This window comes from Microcebus murinus, chromosome 6, assembly GCF_040939455.1.
Source record: "Microcebus murinus isolate Inina chromosome 6, M.murinus_Inina_mat1.0, whole genome shotgun sequence".
Lineage (NCBI taxonomy): Eukaryota > Metazoa > Chordata > Mammalia > Primates > Cheirogaleidae > Microcebus > Microcebus murinus.
Window position 1 is genome coordinate 2,588,569 of NC_134109.1, and position 15,669 is coordinate 2,604,237.

The 15,669-nt window shown below is 70.7% G+C and overlaps 1 protein-coding gene across 1 annotated transcript in view; it reads right to left on the reverse strand.

Moving 5' to 3' along the window:
* Window positions 1–472: 472 nt before the first annotated feature.
* The window catches only part of KIF26A (kinesin family member 26A), a 38,147-nt gene continuing 22,950 nt past the window's right edge, over window positions 473–15,669 (reverse strand). Inside the window, exons 5-15 of the mRNA XM_076003645.1 lie at window positions 12,846–13,035; window positions 9,046–9,258; window positions 8,288–8,381; window positions 7,687–7,949; window positions 7,419–7,602; window positions 7,095–7,257; window positions 6,523–6,685; window positions 3,227–6,035; window positions 1,822–2,027; window positions 1,179–1,329; window positions 473–949 (exon numbers count right to left, since the gene is read on the reverse strand). Of these exons, the coding sequence (XP_075859760.1) occupies window positions 768–949; window positions 1,179–1,329; window positions 1,822–2,027; window positions 3,227–6,035; window positions 6,523–6,685; window positions 7,095–7,257; window positions 7,419–7,602; window positions 7,687–7,949; window positions 8,288–8,381; window positions 9,046–9,258; window positions 12,846–13,035 (4,618 nt within the window). The 3' untranslated portion in view covers window positions 473–767. The remainder of the gene's footprint in view (window positions 950–1,178; window positions 1,330–1,821; window positions 2,028–3,226; window positions 6,036–6,522; window positions 6,686–7,094; window positions 7,258–7,418; window positions 7,603–7,686; window positions 7,950–8,287; window positions 8,382–9,045; window positions 9,259–12,845; window positions 13,036–15,669) is intronic.

Sequence of the window (15,669 nt, forward strand, 5' to 3'; positions counted from 1 at the left end):
CAAACATAGATCATTTGTCTGCAAATTCCCACGGCAAATTCCGCACTTATAGACAAAATGATACAAAAATAGGAAACCTTACAGAACCTTTAGAAAACCCTCACCCCCGTCTTTGCTGGTGGTGGTGGTTGGTTTTGTTTTTTGCTTGTGGTTTTGGTAAAAATTCCTGCCGTGGAAGAGGCAGCGTGTGCCTGAGGCCCGGCCCATGTCAGCTGCCTCGACTCGGCACAGGGCCCTAGGGAAGGGAGGGAGCCGAGGTCCCCATGCCACCGCAAGGCCCCTGGCTGGGATCGGCACCGGGAACCGACAGACCCCAGACCCCAACCCGCGCTCCGCCCCAGGAAACTGCGGCAGAGGAAAGTCGCCCTGCGCCCCAAGAGCCCTGGTGGCGCAGGGCTGTCCTGCCACTCAGCTGCCCGGCCGCGAGGCAGGTGAGACCGGCAGACACGGCCCGGCCCGCGCCGGGCACACGGGCTGCTGGTGTCTCGAGTCCGTAGCACCAAATGCAAAAAGGAGAAAAGTCAAATCAAGGTCAAAGGCACTTGCGTTGCTGCTGGGTGGCAACAGTCTTCCGGTCTCCCGCACACGCGCTCTGTCCGCCAGGCCGGCCCTGCGCCCTGCTCGCCTCCTCTCGCGGCTCCGTCCGTCCGTCCGTCCGTCCGGCGTCCCGCGCAGCCCCATCCTCCCCCGCCACCGCGACACATCCGCGCTCCATCCCACGTCCTGCCCTCACACCCGCACGCCCCCTCCCGTGCCCGCTGCCGGCCTCAGACGTCCACCTCCTGCGGCCCCAGGACAGCCGCGGAGGCCGCGATGCTGATGTCGAAGCAGGTGACCATCATGACGTGCGCCTTGCACAGGTTCACGCACTGCTCCAGGGCCCCTGTGGCTCGCTCCAGGGCCACCAGGTACTCGGCCGACTCGGGGTCCAGCTCCGGGTCCACCTCGACTGGGCAGGGAGGACAGCGGGCACCGGGTCAGGCGCGGGGCCGGGCGGGAACGGCGTCCGGGCCCAGCCGACTCCACCCACCCGGCCCCTCCCACGGGACACGTGAGCGCGACCCCAGGGTCAGAGGGCAGAGGGCTGCCCCGGGGCACTCGGGAGTCAGGAGGGCCAGGGTGGGGCGCGGGCCGGGTCCCACAGGCCTGAACCCCCCGGGGCCAGGGGCGACACTCACACTGCTCCCGCCAGCGGCCGGGCTCCACCATCAGCCGGCCCTGGGTCTCGGCCAGCTCGGCACACAGGCGCGCATGCTTGGCCCGCACCTCCTGCAGCCGCTGCTGCCTGCGCTCCGCCTGCCGCAGTCTGGCGCCCACGCACACCGGGCCCTGCGCGGGGCGGTGGAGGGGCTCAGGCCGGAGCATGGGACCTGGCCTCAGGGACTCACAGCGCCCCGGCATGGCGCCCACTCCCTCCACCTGCCGGCCAGGCAGGACACAGCAGGGCCTCACGGTGGGCTGGGGTGGGGCTCCGGGCGCCCACAGGGAGGGCCCTGTGTGTATCGGTACGCGGTGCCCCTGAGGCAGCCTGCCGGTGCCCGCGGGATCCTAGCACAGCTCCAGACCCGAGCAGGCAGAACACCAGGGGACAGCAACGGTGGCCCCAGGACCCCTCCGGCCACCCACCCGCTGCCCACGGGGACACCGCAGGCTGGGCAGGGCTGGCTCCTACCTTCGTGTCCTGGAAGGGCTGTGGACGAGAGAAGGTGGGGTTGGTTAGGGACTGCCTGGCCACACCCCAGGGGCCTGGCGAGCCGTCACATGGCCACCCAGCCTCCCGCCAGGGCTCGGTCCACACCCCCAGCCCGCCCCGCGCCTGACCTCGGCCGGGTCCTCCCGCGGGGCCAGGCGCGGCCGCTGCAGCCGCTCCACGTCGTCGATTTCATACACCTTGATCTCGAAGGGCTCCTTGAGGGAGCTGGCCAGGGGCGGCGGCAGGTCCACCCACTGCCCGGGGAGGCCGGGCTTGCGGCCCAGGGCGGCGGCGTCTGGCAGCGGGGCCGGGATCAGCCGTCGCCTCTGCAGACCTGAAACAGAGCCGGGCGCCAGGCTGAGGAACCGGGCCGGGCCCGACTGGGGGCTCCAGGGCCCCAGCCCAGAACTTGGCCATGCTGGCCCGCCGGGTGGAACAGGCCGGAGGAGCACAGGGACACGGGGACGCCTCTCCCGGCCGGACAGCAGCCCCAGCTCGGACACTGCTCTCCTGTCCCCCAGGACTCTCGGTCCCCAGAGCCGTGCCAGGCCCTCCTCCCTGGACAGTGGCACCAGCAGCCCCCACAGCAGCGCCCCGAGGTCAGCCCCGTGGAGAGGGACCCCGGACAATCCCTAACTCACAGCACTGCCGGGATGGGGAGGGGCGACCCCGGGGCCAGACCCACAGGCTGCCTGGCTCCCCCGGCCCGCCTCTCCACTGCCCGCTGGGCGACCTCATGGGGCTGCCCGGGCATGCCTGCACACGGCAGAGGCCTGAGCCGCCCCACGCTGGGCAGCCGCACCCGGGCAGAGACCTGTGCCCCGGGCCCTGCGACGGTCGTGCCCGCCTGCCAAGCACCCCCCAGCCCTGCAAACCGTAGAGGGCTGTGCACACCGCAGGACTGGGACTGTGCACACTGCGGGGCTGGGACTGTGCACACCACGGGGACGGGACTGTGCACACCGCGGGGCCGGGACTGCATACCGCGGGGACGGGACTGTGCACACCACGGGGCCGGGACTGCACACCGCGGGGCCGGGACTGCACACCGCGGGGACGGAACTGTGCACACCGCGGGGCCGGGACTGCACACCGCGGGGACGGGACTGCACACCGCGGGGCTGGGACTGTGCGCACCACGGGGACGGGACTGTGCGCACCGCGGGGCTGGGACTGCACACCACAGGGACGGGACTGCACACCACAGGGACGGGACTGTGCACACCGCGGGGCCGGGACTGTGCGCACCACGAGGACGGGACTGTGCGCACCGCGGGGCTGGGACTGCACACCACAGGGACGGGACTGTGCACACCGCGGGGCCGGGACTGCACACCGCGGGGACGGGACTGCACACCGCGGGGACGGGACTGCACACCGCGGGGCCGGGACTGCACACCGCGGGGACGGCACTGCACACCGCGGGGATGGCACTGCACACCGCGGGGCCGGGACAGTGCACACCACGGGGCCGGGACAGTGCACACCACGGGGCCGGGACAGTGCGCACCACGGGGCTGGCGCTCCACCCACCTGTGGCCCTCTTCTTAGGAGACTTGAGGCTGCGGCAGCGGGCGCCTGGGGAGGCGGCCCCGCTCTCGCTCATGGAGTCGGGGGCGGAGGACGCGCTGCCGGTGGCCTCGCTGTCGCGCATCATGCTCTCGTAGCCGCTGCTGCCGCCGCTGTGGTAGAACAGGGCCGTGCGGCCCATGGCGGGCGGCAGCTCCCCGCTCAGCACGCTGCTGTTGTCGCTGCCGTGGCCGCTGCTGTAGCGCTGGGGCCTCCGCGGCGCCGTCACCTTGCTGTAGGGGGAGGGCAGCGCCGGGCCCCGGGGCGGCCGCTCCTCGCCCGCGTTGGCGCCGCTGTCGTTGCCGCTGTCCGAGTCGGCCGCGCCCCACGAGGGGCCGCCCCTGCCGGGGGCCCCGCTGGCCGCCAGCTCGTTCACGCGGGTGTGGGCAGCCCGGAGCGCCTGCTTGGTGCCCATGATGGTGCCACGGCCGGGCTTTGCCCCGACACCAGGCCCGGCCTTCGGGGACACCCTGGCTCCTGCCGCAGGGCCGCCGGGGGTCCTGCCCGCCACCGAGGCCAGAGGCTTCACCGGAGCACCCAGCCCCCGTGACCCGCCGGCCACTGGGCTGCGGCCCTTGGCCCCGCCGGGAGGGGGCCTAGGGGCCCCCACAGCTCTGGCCAGGCTGCTTCTGCAGGCAGCGGCCGGGGCCGGGCTCGGCGTGGGGCTGGCGGGCGGCACACCCAACCTGGGCACGGCCCGGGGCGGCCGCCCAGGGCCTTCCCTGACCTTGCCGCCGTGGGCCAGGCCCTCGTACCGCTCCAGAGACCCGTGGCCAGCGGGGCGGTGTCCGGCCTCCACCTTGCCGGCCCGGGCCCTCAGGCTGGACGTGGCCCTGGGGACCGAGTGGTCAGTCCGGCCGCCGGGCCGGGCCTCCTCCTCCCCTCGGAAAACAGTGGCAGCCCCGACGCGAGTCAGACCCACGGCCTGGGTGGGCGCCAGGGCCGCGCCGCTCCTGTGCTCCAAGCTGGACTTCCGCACGGGCGGGGCAGGGGGAGCCGCCCCACTGGGCCTCGGGAGGAAGCCCCCCTTGGGGGCCAGGCTCTTCTTGCCGGTGGGGGAGGCCTTCAGGCTGCCGGAGCAGGCCGCCACCTCGGCCGGGGCGTCCCCCCAGGACACAGCAGGCGTGGTCACGCCCAGCGTGGTGGCGCCCCTGCGCAGCGGCGGGATCCGAGCCACGGCTTCCGGCCTGCGGGCCGCCCTGGCCACCACCTCACACCCGTCCACCACCCTGTGTGCACAGGCCGGCGTTGCCTGGGCCTCGGGCAGCGGGGGGGAGCCGGGGGTGGGGCTGGGGGCTCTGCCGGCAGAGGCCGCGGGGAGCCCGTCACAGTCACCAGCCCGGAGCAGCCACGGGTCCTCGAACAGGCCTCGGCCAGGCGGGCCCTGGCCCGGGTGCACACAGCCCGCACGGCCGGACGCCGGGGTAGTCCTGGGCTTCCTGGGGAGGCTGGAGTGGATGGTCTGTGCCGCGGCCGCCCCCCGAGGGGACGCAGCCTGGGGCTCCCTGCCCAGTCGGGCTGTGGCTGCCGCGGCCGCCTCCCCAGCGTGGGGACTCCGGGCCCGGCCAGGCATGTCGGCCCCGTCCTGCTGCAGGGGGAAGCCGCGGCTGCTGCCCTCCAGCGGCCCGTGGGGCGCCGGGGTGTCGGGCCCCTCGGGCGAGTCGGGCTCGAGTGGGGGCTGGGCCGGGGGGCCGCCGGGGCCCTCGGGGGCGGGCGAGGTGTAGGCGTCGAACTCGTCGTTGATGCTGCTGATGATGCTGACAGGCCGCGAGCCCGAGGCCAGCGCCTGCAGCGAGCAGCTGCTGCCCAGGCTGGCCAGGCTGGGGGGCCGCGCCGCGCCCGCGAGCCCGCCCAGGGACAGCTCCTCCACCACCGTGAACACCAGCTCGTCCTCGCCGTTGAGCTCCACGGGCTGCTGCAGGGTCACGGTGGCGGTCAGCAGGCCCCGCTCCAGACGGCGGCCGCGAGCAGCCGGGCCGGGCAAGGCCGCGTCCGGCGCCAGGGGGGGCCCACTCGTGCCCACGGGGGGCGTCCGCACCACGCCGTCCGCGTCCCCTCCCCCGGGCTCCTCCGGGGCTCCGTGAGCTTCTGGCTGCAGGGGTGGAGGGGCTGGGCTGGGCAGCGGCCTCCGGCCTCCTCCCCCCGGGGCCTTGTCCGGGGCGGGCAACCCAGGCCGGGCGCTGCCGTCCTCCCTCTGGTCACCCCAGGCACCGGCCCTGGAGGCCTCAGGGGCAGCCCGGTGGGTGTCCGGGCCGGGGCTGCCTTGAGGGGTGCCGGCCGCCACCGGGGAGCCCGTGGCCTTCCTGGGGGCGGCGGCCTCAGGTGCCAGGGGCTTCCTGCCCCCTCGGGCAGGGCTGGCCCAGGCCCCGTCCCCGCAGCCGCCCAGGGTGCCCGGGGGCGCCTCGCTGCCGTCGATGCACTCCAGCCGCTCCTGCAGCTCGGCGAAGGTGCTGCAGCGGAAGTGGTCGGCGTCCCGGGGGCCGGCGGACGGCCAGCGGCGGCTCAGCGCGGGGATGATGGGCACCACGTCGGGCGGGCCCTCCTCGTCCGTGAGCTCCCGGTCCGACAGCGCCGCCCCGCCCGGCCCCACGTAGATGACGGTGTCGCAGGACTGCTCGCTGCTGGACGAGTAATCGGGGTCCCTGGGCGGCCCAGGGCCCGGGCGGTCGGGGTCCAGCGCCGCGGCGCGCGGGTGGAAGGGCCGCAGGTGCGGCGGGCGGCGGGCGCGGCCCTCCTCGCAGGAGCTCTCCCCGCCCGACGAGCTGGAGGCGTACTGGGCGGCAGAGGACGCCGGGTGAGCCCGGCCGCCCCTGCACCCTCTTCCCGGGACCCCCCACGACACCACGCCGAGGCCCCTGTGACGAGAGCCGTGGCAGCGGCCACCGAGCAAGTCCTGCCGGAGGCTGGAACCGCGCTAAAAGTCGTAGGCGAGACCCTACGTGACTCTCGGCAGCCACTTTGCGAGGAAAAGGGCGCCAACCAGCGTTCCCGGGAAGGACGGAAGCTCAGAAAGGCCAGGTGCCTGCTCACACCGCACGGCCCAGCGGGGACCCAGTACCGGGGCCCAGGGCCTCCGCGCCCCCGTGGGGGTGCCTGGGAAGCCCGGCGAGCCGGCCACGCAGCAATGCCGAGCGCCCCGGGCCCGGTGTGGGCGGCAGGCTGGGGAGGGGCCAGCCCCCGCCAGGGACGCACGGCAGGCCCACCCGCCCCTCCCCCACCGTGCCCGGCCTAGGACGGGGGTGGGCGGCAGACGGACCCACCTTGGCCTTCTTCCTGCGCAGGCGGTGGATGCGGGCGGCGAGCTGCACGGTGCTGAGCGTCTCGGCGTGGTGGGCCGGCGCGTCCGAGACGTGGGCGATCATGGTGGCGTGGCAGCCGGCGGTGGCCAGGGACTCCCGCAGCAGCATGGTGAGTCTGTGGTCCCTGGGGGCCGAGGGGGCTCAGGCCTCAGCGTGGGAGGCTGGGGAGGGGGACCCGGGGTCTGGTCTGGCCTCCACTCTGTCCTGCACCCTGGGAGCATGGTGAGTCTGTGGTCCCTGGGGGCCGAGGGGGCTCAGGCCTCAGCGTGGGAGGCTGGGGAGGGGGACCCGGGGTCTGGTCTGGCCTCCACTCTGCCCTGCACCCTGGGCTCCAGCACCTGCCACCCGCCCCGTGCCGGCCCGAGGCAGCCCCCGGCCAGCCAGGCCCCTCAGGCGGGGGACGAGCCAAGAACCCGGGAGCCTGAGGCCCCAGGAGTGTGGGCGCTCCAGACACGGGGGGCCTGGCCTCCCTCCGCCCGCTGCCCCGGCCCCCGACCGCGCCCACCCTGCAGCTGCCGCGGCGCCACACTCACCGGTAGGGCACGTGCTTGGCTCCGTTGACCAGGGCCAAGATGACGCTGCCCAGGGCCGACAGGGACAGACACAGGGGCCCCCCGGCAGCCTCCCCAGCCCTGCCAGGCGCCGCCTCACAGCTGCCCAGGTCGATGAGATGCAGGCGGCTTCGGCCTCCAGACACTGAAACCACAGGGCAGGCGAGTGACGGCGCGGCCCAGGGCCCCCGCCCGAGCAGGAGTCTTCAGGGGACGCCCCAGGGGGACAGAGGACGCCAGGGACCCGGGGCCCGGTCTCGGCCGGTGTGCACATCCCGTGTGCACACACGCTGGCTCGGCACCTACTTGCCCCCCGGCCGCACTTCTCCACGCGGTACTGGTAGACGTGCAGCGTGAACAGCAGGTGCGAGCTGCGCCGCGCACCCTCCCCGCAGCCCGCGCGGCTGGTGCTGCGGGCCGCCAGCGCCGCGTCCAGGTAGAAAGCCGCCTTCTCCGCCGTGGGCGCCCGCAGCTCGCTCTGGTTCAGGAGCTGCAGGAAGGGCAGGGGCAGCGGCAGCTTCAGCGGCCGGGCTGAGCGCAGCCCCCGCCCCGTGCCCCCCCCCACGGGACGCACCTGCGCCCCGCACACGGGGTCCTCCCTCAGGCACGCTCCTGGAGACTGGGCGTCCTGGAGGCTGCCGGGGGCCACCTCGGCCAGCAGATCCCGCAGGGTCTGGTCCCGGCCGCACACCTCCACGGCCGAGACGCGGACGGAGAAGTGGGCGCCCGTCCGCTCCTTGCGCTCCGCGACCAGCTTGAAGAGCCAGGAGATGGCGCAGGGCATGACGCCCAGGCTGCGGGGCGAGCTGTCCTTCCCAATCATGGTGTAGGACTTCCCTGCGGACAGCGCAGGCACGTCGGCCCCCACACGCCGCACGCAAGCCCTCGAGGCTGGGCCAGGCCCCCGCCAGCTCCCCGGCCCTGACACGGGTCCTCAGGGCCAACCTGGGGCCACTGAGACCTCGGGGGCCTCTTCCGACCCATCCCGAGGCCCCTGCCTTCCAGCGCCGCAGGGCTTCCGCTCCCTCTCCACGACCCCTGACCCCACTGCCCTCCCACTGCCCAGCTGGGGAGCCACCCTCCCTCCCCGCCCGAAGCGGAGCCGGCGACCGCAGCAGCGAAGACGGGCGTGGGGCCCGTTGGCGGCACCCACCCGGGCAGAACAGCGCACTCACCGAGGCTCACGTGGCCGAAGGAGAAGATGCAGCCGTCGGCGCCACTGACCACAGACTGCAGCACGTCAGCCACCGTCCCCGCGCAGACTTCCGCCTGGGGGGGCACAGGCGATCGGGGGGGGCACAGGCGATCGGGCGGGGCCAGGCCGGGGCCCGCAGCCACCTGCCCTCCACCACGCCTGCGCACCCGAACCCTGTCTGTCCCTGTGGCACACAGCCCATCAGCCCGCGAGGGGGCTCCTCTGCACACGCAGGACCACAGACACGTCTGCCACGTGCACAGGGGAAGCACGGAACACACATGAACAGGACACAGACTATACACAGCGAACACAGGATGCACCAGCCACACACGTGTGCACATGCAGACACACACCCCATGCAACACAGACGTTCTGCGGCCAACGCACACATGGCTGGGATGATCACGACACACGGTCTCACTGCACATGGCACACGCAGAGAGCCTTGGGTGCCCCTGTGCTCAGGGCAGAACACACCACTGCTCAGAAAGCTTCCAAGCAGGGTGGGCTCCGGAAAGCCGGGCGTTTCCCTAGCGACTGGGCCTGCACCAGCGGCAGGGACTGGGTGGAGCCCCCAAGGGCAGACTCAGTGGGCACAGGGCCAGCTGGGCCCTGCTCCCCGCCTTCCCCCTCACCCCACGCGGAGGGCCCAGCACAGATCTGTCCCTGGTCCTGAGCCAGCCTCTGCCCCTAGGCCCCCGGCTGGATGCCCACCCAGGGTGCCTGCCGCCGTACCTGCTCGGAGTCCTGGGGGAAGACGGCATCGAAGGCAAACAACCTGGGCACTGCAGCGGTGGCGGCCCGCCGGGGGCCCGCGCTGCCCGGGGGACCGGCGGCCGGATCGTAGAGGGTCACCTGCTTCTTCCGAGGGTCCACCTTCAGGAAGGACGTGGACTCGGCCGAGTGCTGGGCCCCCTGAGCCGGCCAGACCCGCAGCACGACCTTCACCTGGGGGAGGAGGCGGCACACCTGAGCTGATTACAGGGCAGAGGAGCCGTGAGTCGGGGGAGCCAACCAGGCCCGGCACTGGCGCCCGTGCAGCAGGGGTGCGGGAGTTCGCGGGGCAGGGAGAGGACGAGCCCAGGCCACGGGGGGTGGCCTGTGCACAGCCCAGGGGCCCAGGCCGGGGCACAGAGAGCAGGGGCCGCAGGCTGCAGACCCCTCAGTGCGCAGAGCGGCGCTCAGTGCTGCAAAGCAGCTCGCCCCAGGCCTGGGCGGGATGGAGCAGGACACCCCTTGCCCAGCCCCCCGAAGCTTCTCCCGTCCAGAGACCCTTGGGCCCCAGACCAAAGTCCTCCAGGAGCCCTTGTGGGCTGGGGGAACGGTGCCCACAGCAGGGTGAGGCCCTGGAGGCCTGGGGAGACTGTCGGGCGGCTGCCGCTCTGACCACGGCCGCTGGGAAAGCCAAACCCAACACCTCGCAAACCGCCAGGGCTCGGGTGAGCAGAAGCGGGAGAACGTCCTATGAGAACACCAAACCCGGAGGCAAAAGAAAAGGAGGACCCTTCCCCAGGAGCGACGTGACTTCTGCAGCCCTCGGCCTGGCGAGCCCTCCGTGCGGGCCGGCCACTGAGGCCGGGCAGTGCAGGGTGCACGGGTCGGGGGTCGGCGGCAGGAGGGTGGGCTGGGCGTCCGGCCTGAGCCCCCGAGGCAGGTGACGGGCAGCTCTGGCTCGGGCAGCGTCAACGGTGTCTCCAACGCACAGAAACAGACCCCAGCCCAGGCCAGTCTCGGGAGGCCCTGGACCACTGGCCCTGCACCCTCGGGGCATGCAGACGCTCGGCAGGAGCTACACAGCCAACGCCCCAGACCCGCGTGGAGATCGGTCACCCCAGAGGTGCATCGTGTGCGTAGGGACCGGGGGACGGGGGCAGGGCTCCGACTGCACACCTGCGAGCCACCCTGAGTCAGGGGTGCTCCCCGAGGACACCGCGGTCCACCCTGCGATGAAGTCTCCGATTTCTCCACTACAGCGTAAATCAAATTACCCGAGACTCATTTCAGAGCCAATATTTTTCACAGATTTAATTGTAAGTGACAGATACATAACGCCGGCAAAATTGGTTTACCGTGGGTAGTGCGGCGCTAGGCGCCATCGGCTCCCCTTGGGCGCGCGCAGATTGATATGCAAACCTGCTCGCTCTCCGGGGAGGAGCCGCGAGACGCTGTCTATTGTGCCACTCAGAGCCCAGCTCCATTAGGTGAGAATCGATTCTTTTATTCCCCGACGACACGACACGAACAAACCTATTTCACTTCCAAACGCTGCTGCGAAGCAGACGAAAACGTGCACTTCCCGGCAATTTTTGGCAATTTTTTGCAGCGTGAACTCCTCACCGCTTCGAGAGCACGTTTGAGAGAATTCCCGGTGGGCGGGGAGGCCCGGAGAAGCCTTCAGCCTGGCCCTGACACCTCCTCTTGGCCACCCGCCCGCTCGGTGGTGGCGGGATTACTCCCAGAGCCCGGCCTCCCGGGGAGGGGGGCTGAGCACAGCGGGGCACGGCCCGCCAGCCTGCCCCGGGCTGCCCTGTGCCAGCGCCAGGCCATTGTGTACGACAGAGAACCCTGTCATTACCGCGGGAAATGACAGGGTCTTTGCTGGAGACCGGCTTGTCAAGGCTCTCCCTAAATGTTCAGATATTACAAAGCCCTGGCTGAATAGCTGCTTGGTAGGGGGAAAAAAACACATTTTGCATAAAAAAAAAAAGGGCTTCTAGCTCCCAAGAGGTGGCCCAGGCAGGCGAGGGGGGAGGGGCGCTTCTCGGCACCCACCCAGAAAGGGATGTCTTTTTTAATACCACCATGTGATGAATTATCTTAAGTAGCACATTAATGTCAGAAATTGAGCGTAATCTCACTTCTTTTCAGCGACAATATTAAACGCCTTTCAGGCGGCATTTCTGACCATGTGACATTAGCGCTAATAACACCCAGGGAGCTGGGGAGGGGCCCGGTGGGGGGCTCAGAAGGCTGGTGGCCAAGGGCTCCTTGTCTCTGGGGAAGGGCTGAGCAGCGGGGGAGGGGAGTGGGGGCGGTTCTGCCACGGAGAGAGGGAGACGCCCCCCAGGGGTCCTTGTGTGGGGCGGAGGGGTAGCAGTTCTGTGCTGCGATGTGCAGAGGGGGGGCGGGAACCCCTCAACCTCCACCCCTCACCCCTGCTTGCAGATGGAGGGGCCCAGAGGGACGACAGGCTCAGTGGCCAGGCCAAGGTCAAAGCTGGGAGTCCAGTGCCCGGCGAGAAGCCCACACTTTGCCCGCCTTCCCTGGGGCCCCGACCTCACCGTCCCTCCCCGGTCTCGGCACACTCTCACCCCACCTGGCCAGCGGGACCCACCTGCCCTGTCCACGGGGCTGTCCGGAGGGGAGAGGACGCCGGGTGCACGTGTCGGCCACGCCTGGCCCAACCTCTCTCCTGGGCCGGAACACGGGGCTGACACCCCCGCCTCGCTCCCCAGGGCGGCCGTGGGAGAAACGGCCCCACGCAGGGCACGGGACACAGGGTGGGACCCTCTCTGTGCCCCGGGCCACTGGCAGTGCTGGGCACGGGGAGGTCCCAAGGCGCAGGGGACCTCTCCAGGCAGGCCCCACCCCTGGGCCGGGCAGAGCGGTGACAGTCGGCGGCGCCAGGACACAGAGCTCGCTGACTTCGGGTCGCCGACTCAGAACGTGCACGCCAGGGGGACGCAGAGGCGGCCCAGCCGGCACCCCCACACAGACGAGCAGGGCCGGGACAAAGGAGATTTATCCAGTTCCGGAAGGTGGGGGGACCCAGAGCTGGGGAGTTCTGGGGCACACCCCACAGATACATGCACAGCTCCACATGCTGCCAACAGCCACGGCCACGGCCACAAGGCAGCAAGAACTGCCAGGTCACCCCTCGGGCGCCCTGCCCACCGGCCACCCAGGGCCACCTGTGCCCTCAGGCCAACTCCTGGAGTCAGCCCTTCCTAGGGACCCCCCAGTGCGGGCACCACAACCAGCACTAGTGCAGGCCTGAGGAAGCCCTGGGGTGGGGGAGCCCACAGGAGACATGGGGGCTCCACGCTGGCAGGTGTTGCTACCTCCCCAGGCCTCTGGGGTGCAGCCAGGACAGCAACCCCAGCACTGGGGGACAGAGCTCTCCGAGGAGCCCAGACTGGCCAGCCTGACCCTCACCAGGCAAGGCCCTTGTCCCCTCCGGGCCTCAGTTTCCCCAGCTGCAGCGAGGCAGCCTAAATCAACCCATCACACATCCCACTTCCCTTGGCCGTGACCGGGACCTGCCGGATGTGGAGAGCTAAGGGTCCCAACCTGACCCTGGCCCAGGACTGGCAGTGTCCCACAGAGACCAGCACCTGGCCCTGGAACCCCTGTGGACGCACTACTCCTCACCCCAGCTCCCTGGGCCTCAGTCTCCCCATCTGCGCCCCATCAGCCATCCTTGGCCCGTCTGGGAGGAGAAAGAGGGAGTCACCCCATCTCCCGCAGCCCCACCCCGCAGCTCCTCAGACACCCTGGCCTCCCCTGCCCGGGCCCCAAACTCGGGGTGAGCCCACCTTTCCCACGCTGCCGCAGCTGTCCTTGGCCTTGGAGGTGGCCCTGAGTAGGCAGGGGGGTGCCGGGGGCGGCCACAGCTGCAGGACCCCGCTGAAGTCGGTGGGGTAGACGGAGGCGCCTCGGGCGGGCGGAGCCGGCGGCGGGTGGGTCTTCTTGCGCTTGGAGGCCAGACTGAGCTTCTGGGCGGCCCTGGGGAGGAGAGGCGCGGGGCACTCAGTTGGAGCCAGCAGCTGTCCCTGTCACCATCCCACACGAGGCACCAGGCAGTCCCACCCTCAGAACCCCACCAGCCACCACCAGGAGACACGTCCCAGGAGACACGGCCAGAACGGGGCGGGAGGCTGCTGTGCCACGCAGAAGGCGTCGCCCTCCCCCCTCCCCCCGCGCCTCGCCACCCGGCAGCCTCGGCGGCACAGGACAGCGACAGCTGCGCCGGCCACTGCCCAGGCTGTGACCCGGACCTGTCGACCCCGTCTCTCTGTGCCTCGGTTTCCCCTGCTTTAAAGTAGGATGGCGTGACCACTGGAGGCTTCTGTGTGGCCCTGGTGAGCCGATGCACTCAGGGCACCCGGCACAGTGCCGCATACAAAAGGAGCTCCATTAGCGCTGCTGCCATCATGACTACCCAGTCCCCCTCGACCCTCTGCATGCACCAAGGCCCTGGATCTGTCCTGGAGACGCTGCCTGGGCCCCGGGCCCGGCCACCCTGCCAGGAAGGGCTCTGGCTGCCACCCGCCCACTCCGCAGTCTCAGCAGACCCCAGTCCCCCCAAGGCCCTCTGGGGGTGAGGCTGACACCAGGGCTCTAACACCCTCAAGCGGGTGATGGGCGCATTTGGTAGCCACTGGTGTGGACTCCCAGGGGACCCCAACACATATATATATATATACACACACACACACAGAGAGACACACAAACTCACATGGGATGTGCACACACACAGAGACACACAGAGACACTCAGAGACACACAGAGACACTCACCCCTACGCTGCACCCTGTGGCCTTGCCCATGACAACCATGCTGCCAGGGACGCACCCCAGTGGGCTCACTGTGCCACCCCCTTTGTTCCCTGGGCGACGTCTCTACACCCACTGGCCCATCCATGGAGCCGCCACCAGCCTCCCCACACTCCCTGCGGCGTCCGCCCCAGGCCCCCGAGGCCAGCTGTGGGCCCCAGAGCACGGCGACAGCAGGCCACACAGATGTGAAGGGACTCCTCCCGAGCTGGAGGGCAGGAGCTGGGCTCGGCCAGGGCCGAGGGTTGGAAGGCTGCAGCCTCGAGCCTCCCGGCTCCCCCTGCTTCGGCACCCCCAGTGCCACCTGCCCCCCAAAGCACCCCGCCTCTCCAGTCCACTGTGTCCCAGCACGGAGGGGGCTGCACTGGGGGCCAGGGCCAGCCGCCCACCGCCTCCCGCCGCGGCGAGACCTACCGTCAGCGCTTTGGTTAACTCCTCTGTCTTTAATCAGAGCTGTCTTTTAAGAGACCCCGGGGACGGCTTTCCTCCTAGCGAGGTGTCATCGCAGAAAATAAAAGTAATCTACGACGCATGGAGGAGTCCTTAATGGAGCAGTGGTGGCAGCGCCGCGCCCACCCAGGCAGGGCCAGGGCGGGGTGCAGAGGGAGGGTCCCAGGGCTGCCCAGGAGGGGCCCACGCAGCTCTGGGCATGGGGAGGCCTCGGGGAGGGGGTCCTTTGGCCACAGCTGGCGGTGGCAATGCCACCTGCATCGGGGCGTTGCAGCCTGGTGTGTCCGAGACCCGCAGGCCTGACGCAGCCGCGCCAGCATCTGCCCGGTACCTCGCCCGGGTCACGCACGCGAGGGCCAGCAACAGCCTGCAAGTTGGCGCACCCATCCCCCACCGCCCAGAGACCACGCGGCAGAGTAGGGGCAGGACGGAGGCCAGCGCTGTCACCTGGGGCCTGACTGCATCTGTCCACAGGGAGGAGTCCGGCAAGACAGGCAGGGCAAAGCCACAGACCAGCCTGTGGAGGAGCCACCGTGCCGGGAGGCCACCAGGCTATGTCTGTCCGTTTGGATTTTGTCAGAGCTGTAGTCCACGGGGCTCTTCCTGCCCAGCCCCACCCCTCCACCCTGGGCCACGCCGTGGCTTCCCGCCAGGGCCCCCTTGGAAGAAGCTGCAGCCCCACCTGGGGAAACGTCAGCGTCTAGTAGGCAAGAGCTGGGCGGGGCAGCCCCTCCCCACCTGCCTGGCACTGCCCCAGGGCTGGGACCCACCAGGGAGGGCTGGGAGGGAGGGCGGGGCTCTGCAGGTGCAGGTGGGACCCCCCTCCACCGCCTACCTGGGTGGGGCAGGGCTGGGAAAGGAGGGTGCAGCCCAGGGACCCCTATAAAGGAGAAGGAGGCTCCCTGGACTCATGTCCTTGTGTCACCGGGGGCAGTGACACCTGGGTATGGCTCCTGCCAAGGCAGCCCCCACCCCAGCAGGCTCCGTGGCCCTCACTTGCTCCCCGCAGCCACGTCCTGCCCCAGGCCCCTTCCCAGGCTGGGCAGGCTCAGGGCTCCAGCAGCTCCCACGCAAGGCAGTGGGGACAGGGCATCCTGCACCCCCACACAGCCTGAAGGGGACACAGGCCAGGGGAGGACCTGTGACCAACTGGTGAAGGCTGGAGGAGATGGAGGCCGGTGTGGTCAGCAGAGGCCACATCGAGGAGGCCACGGAAGTCTCTGCCCCTCCGGTGCCTTCTCAGGAGGCAGTGCCTGCGGCACAGACGTCAGCGCACCTGGACCACAGCAGGTGCATCCCGGCCTGGGGACACCTGGACAGAGGCTGGGCCTGACCCCCTCTGAGGATCCGCCAG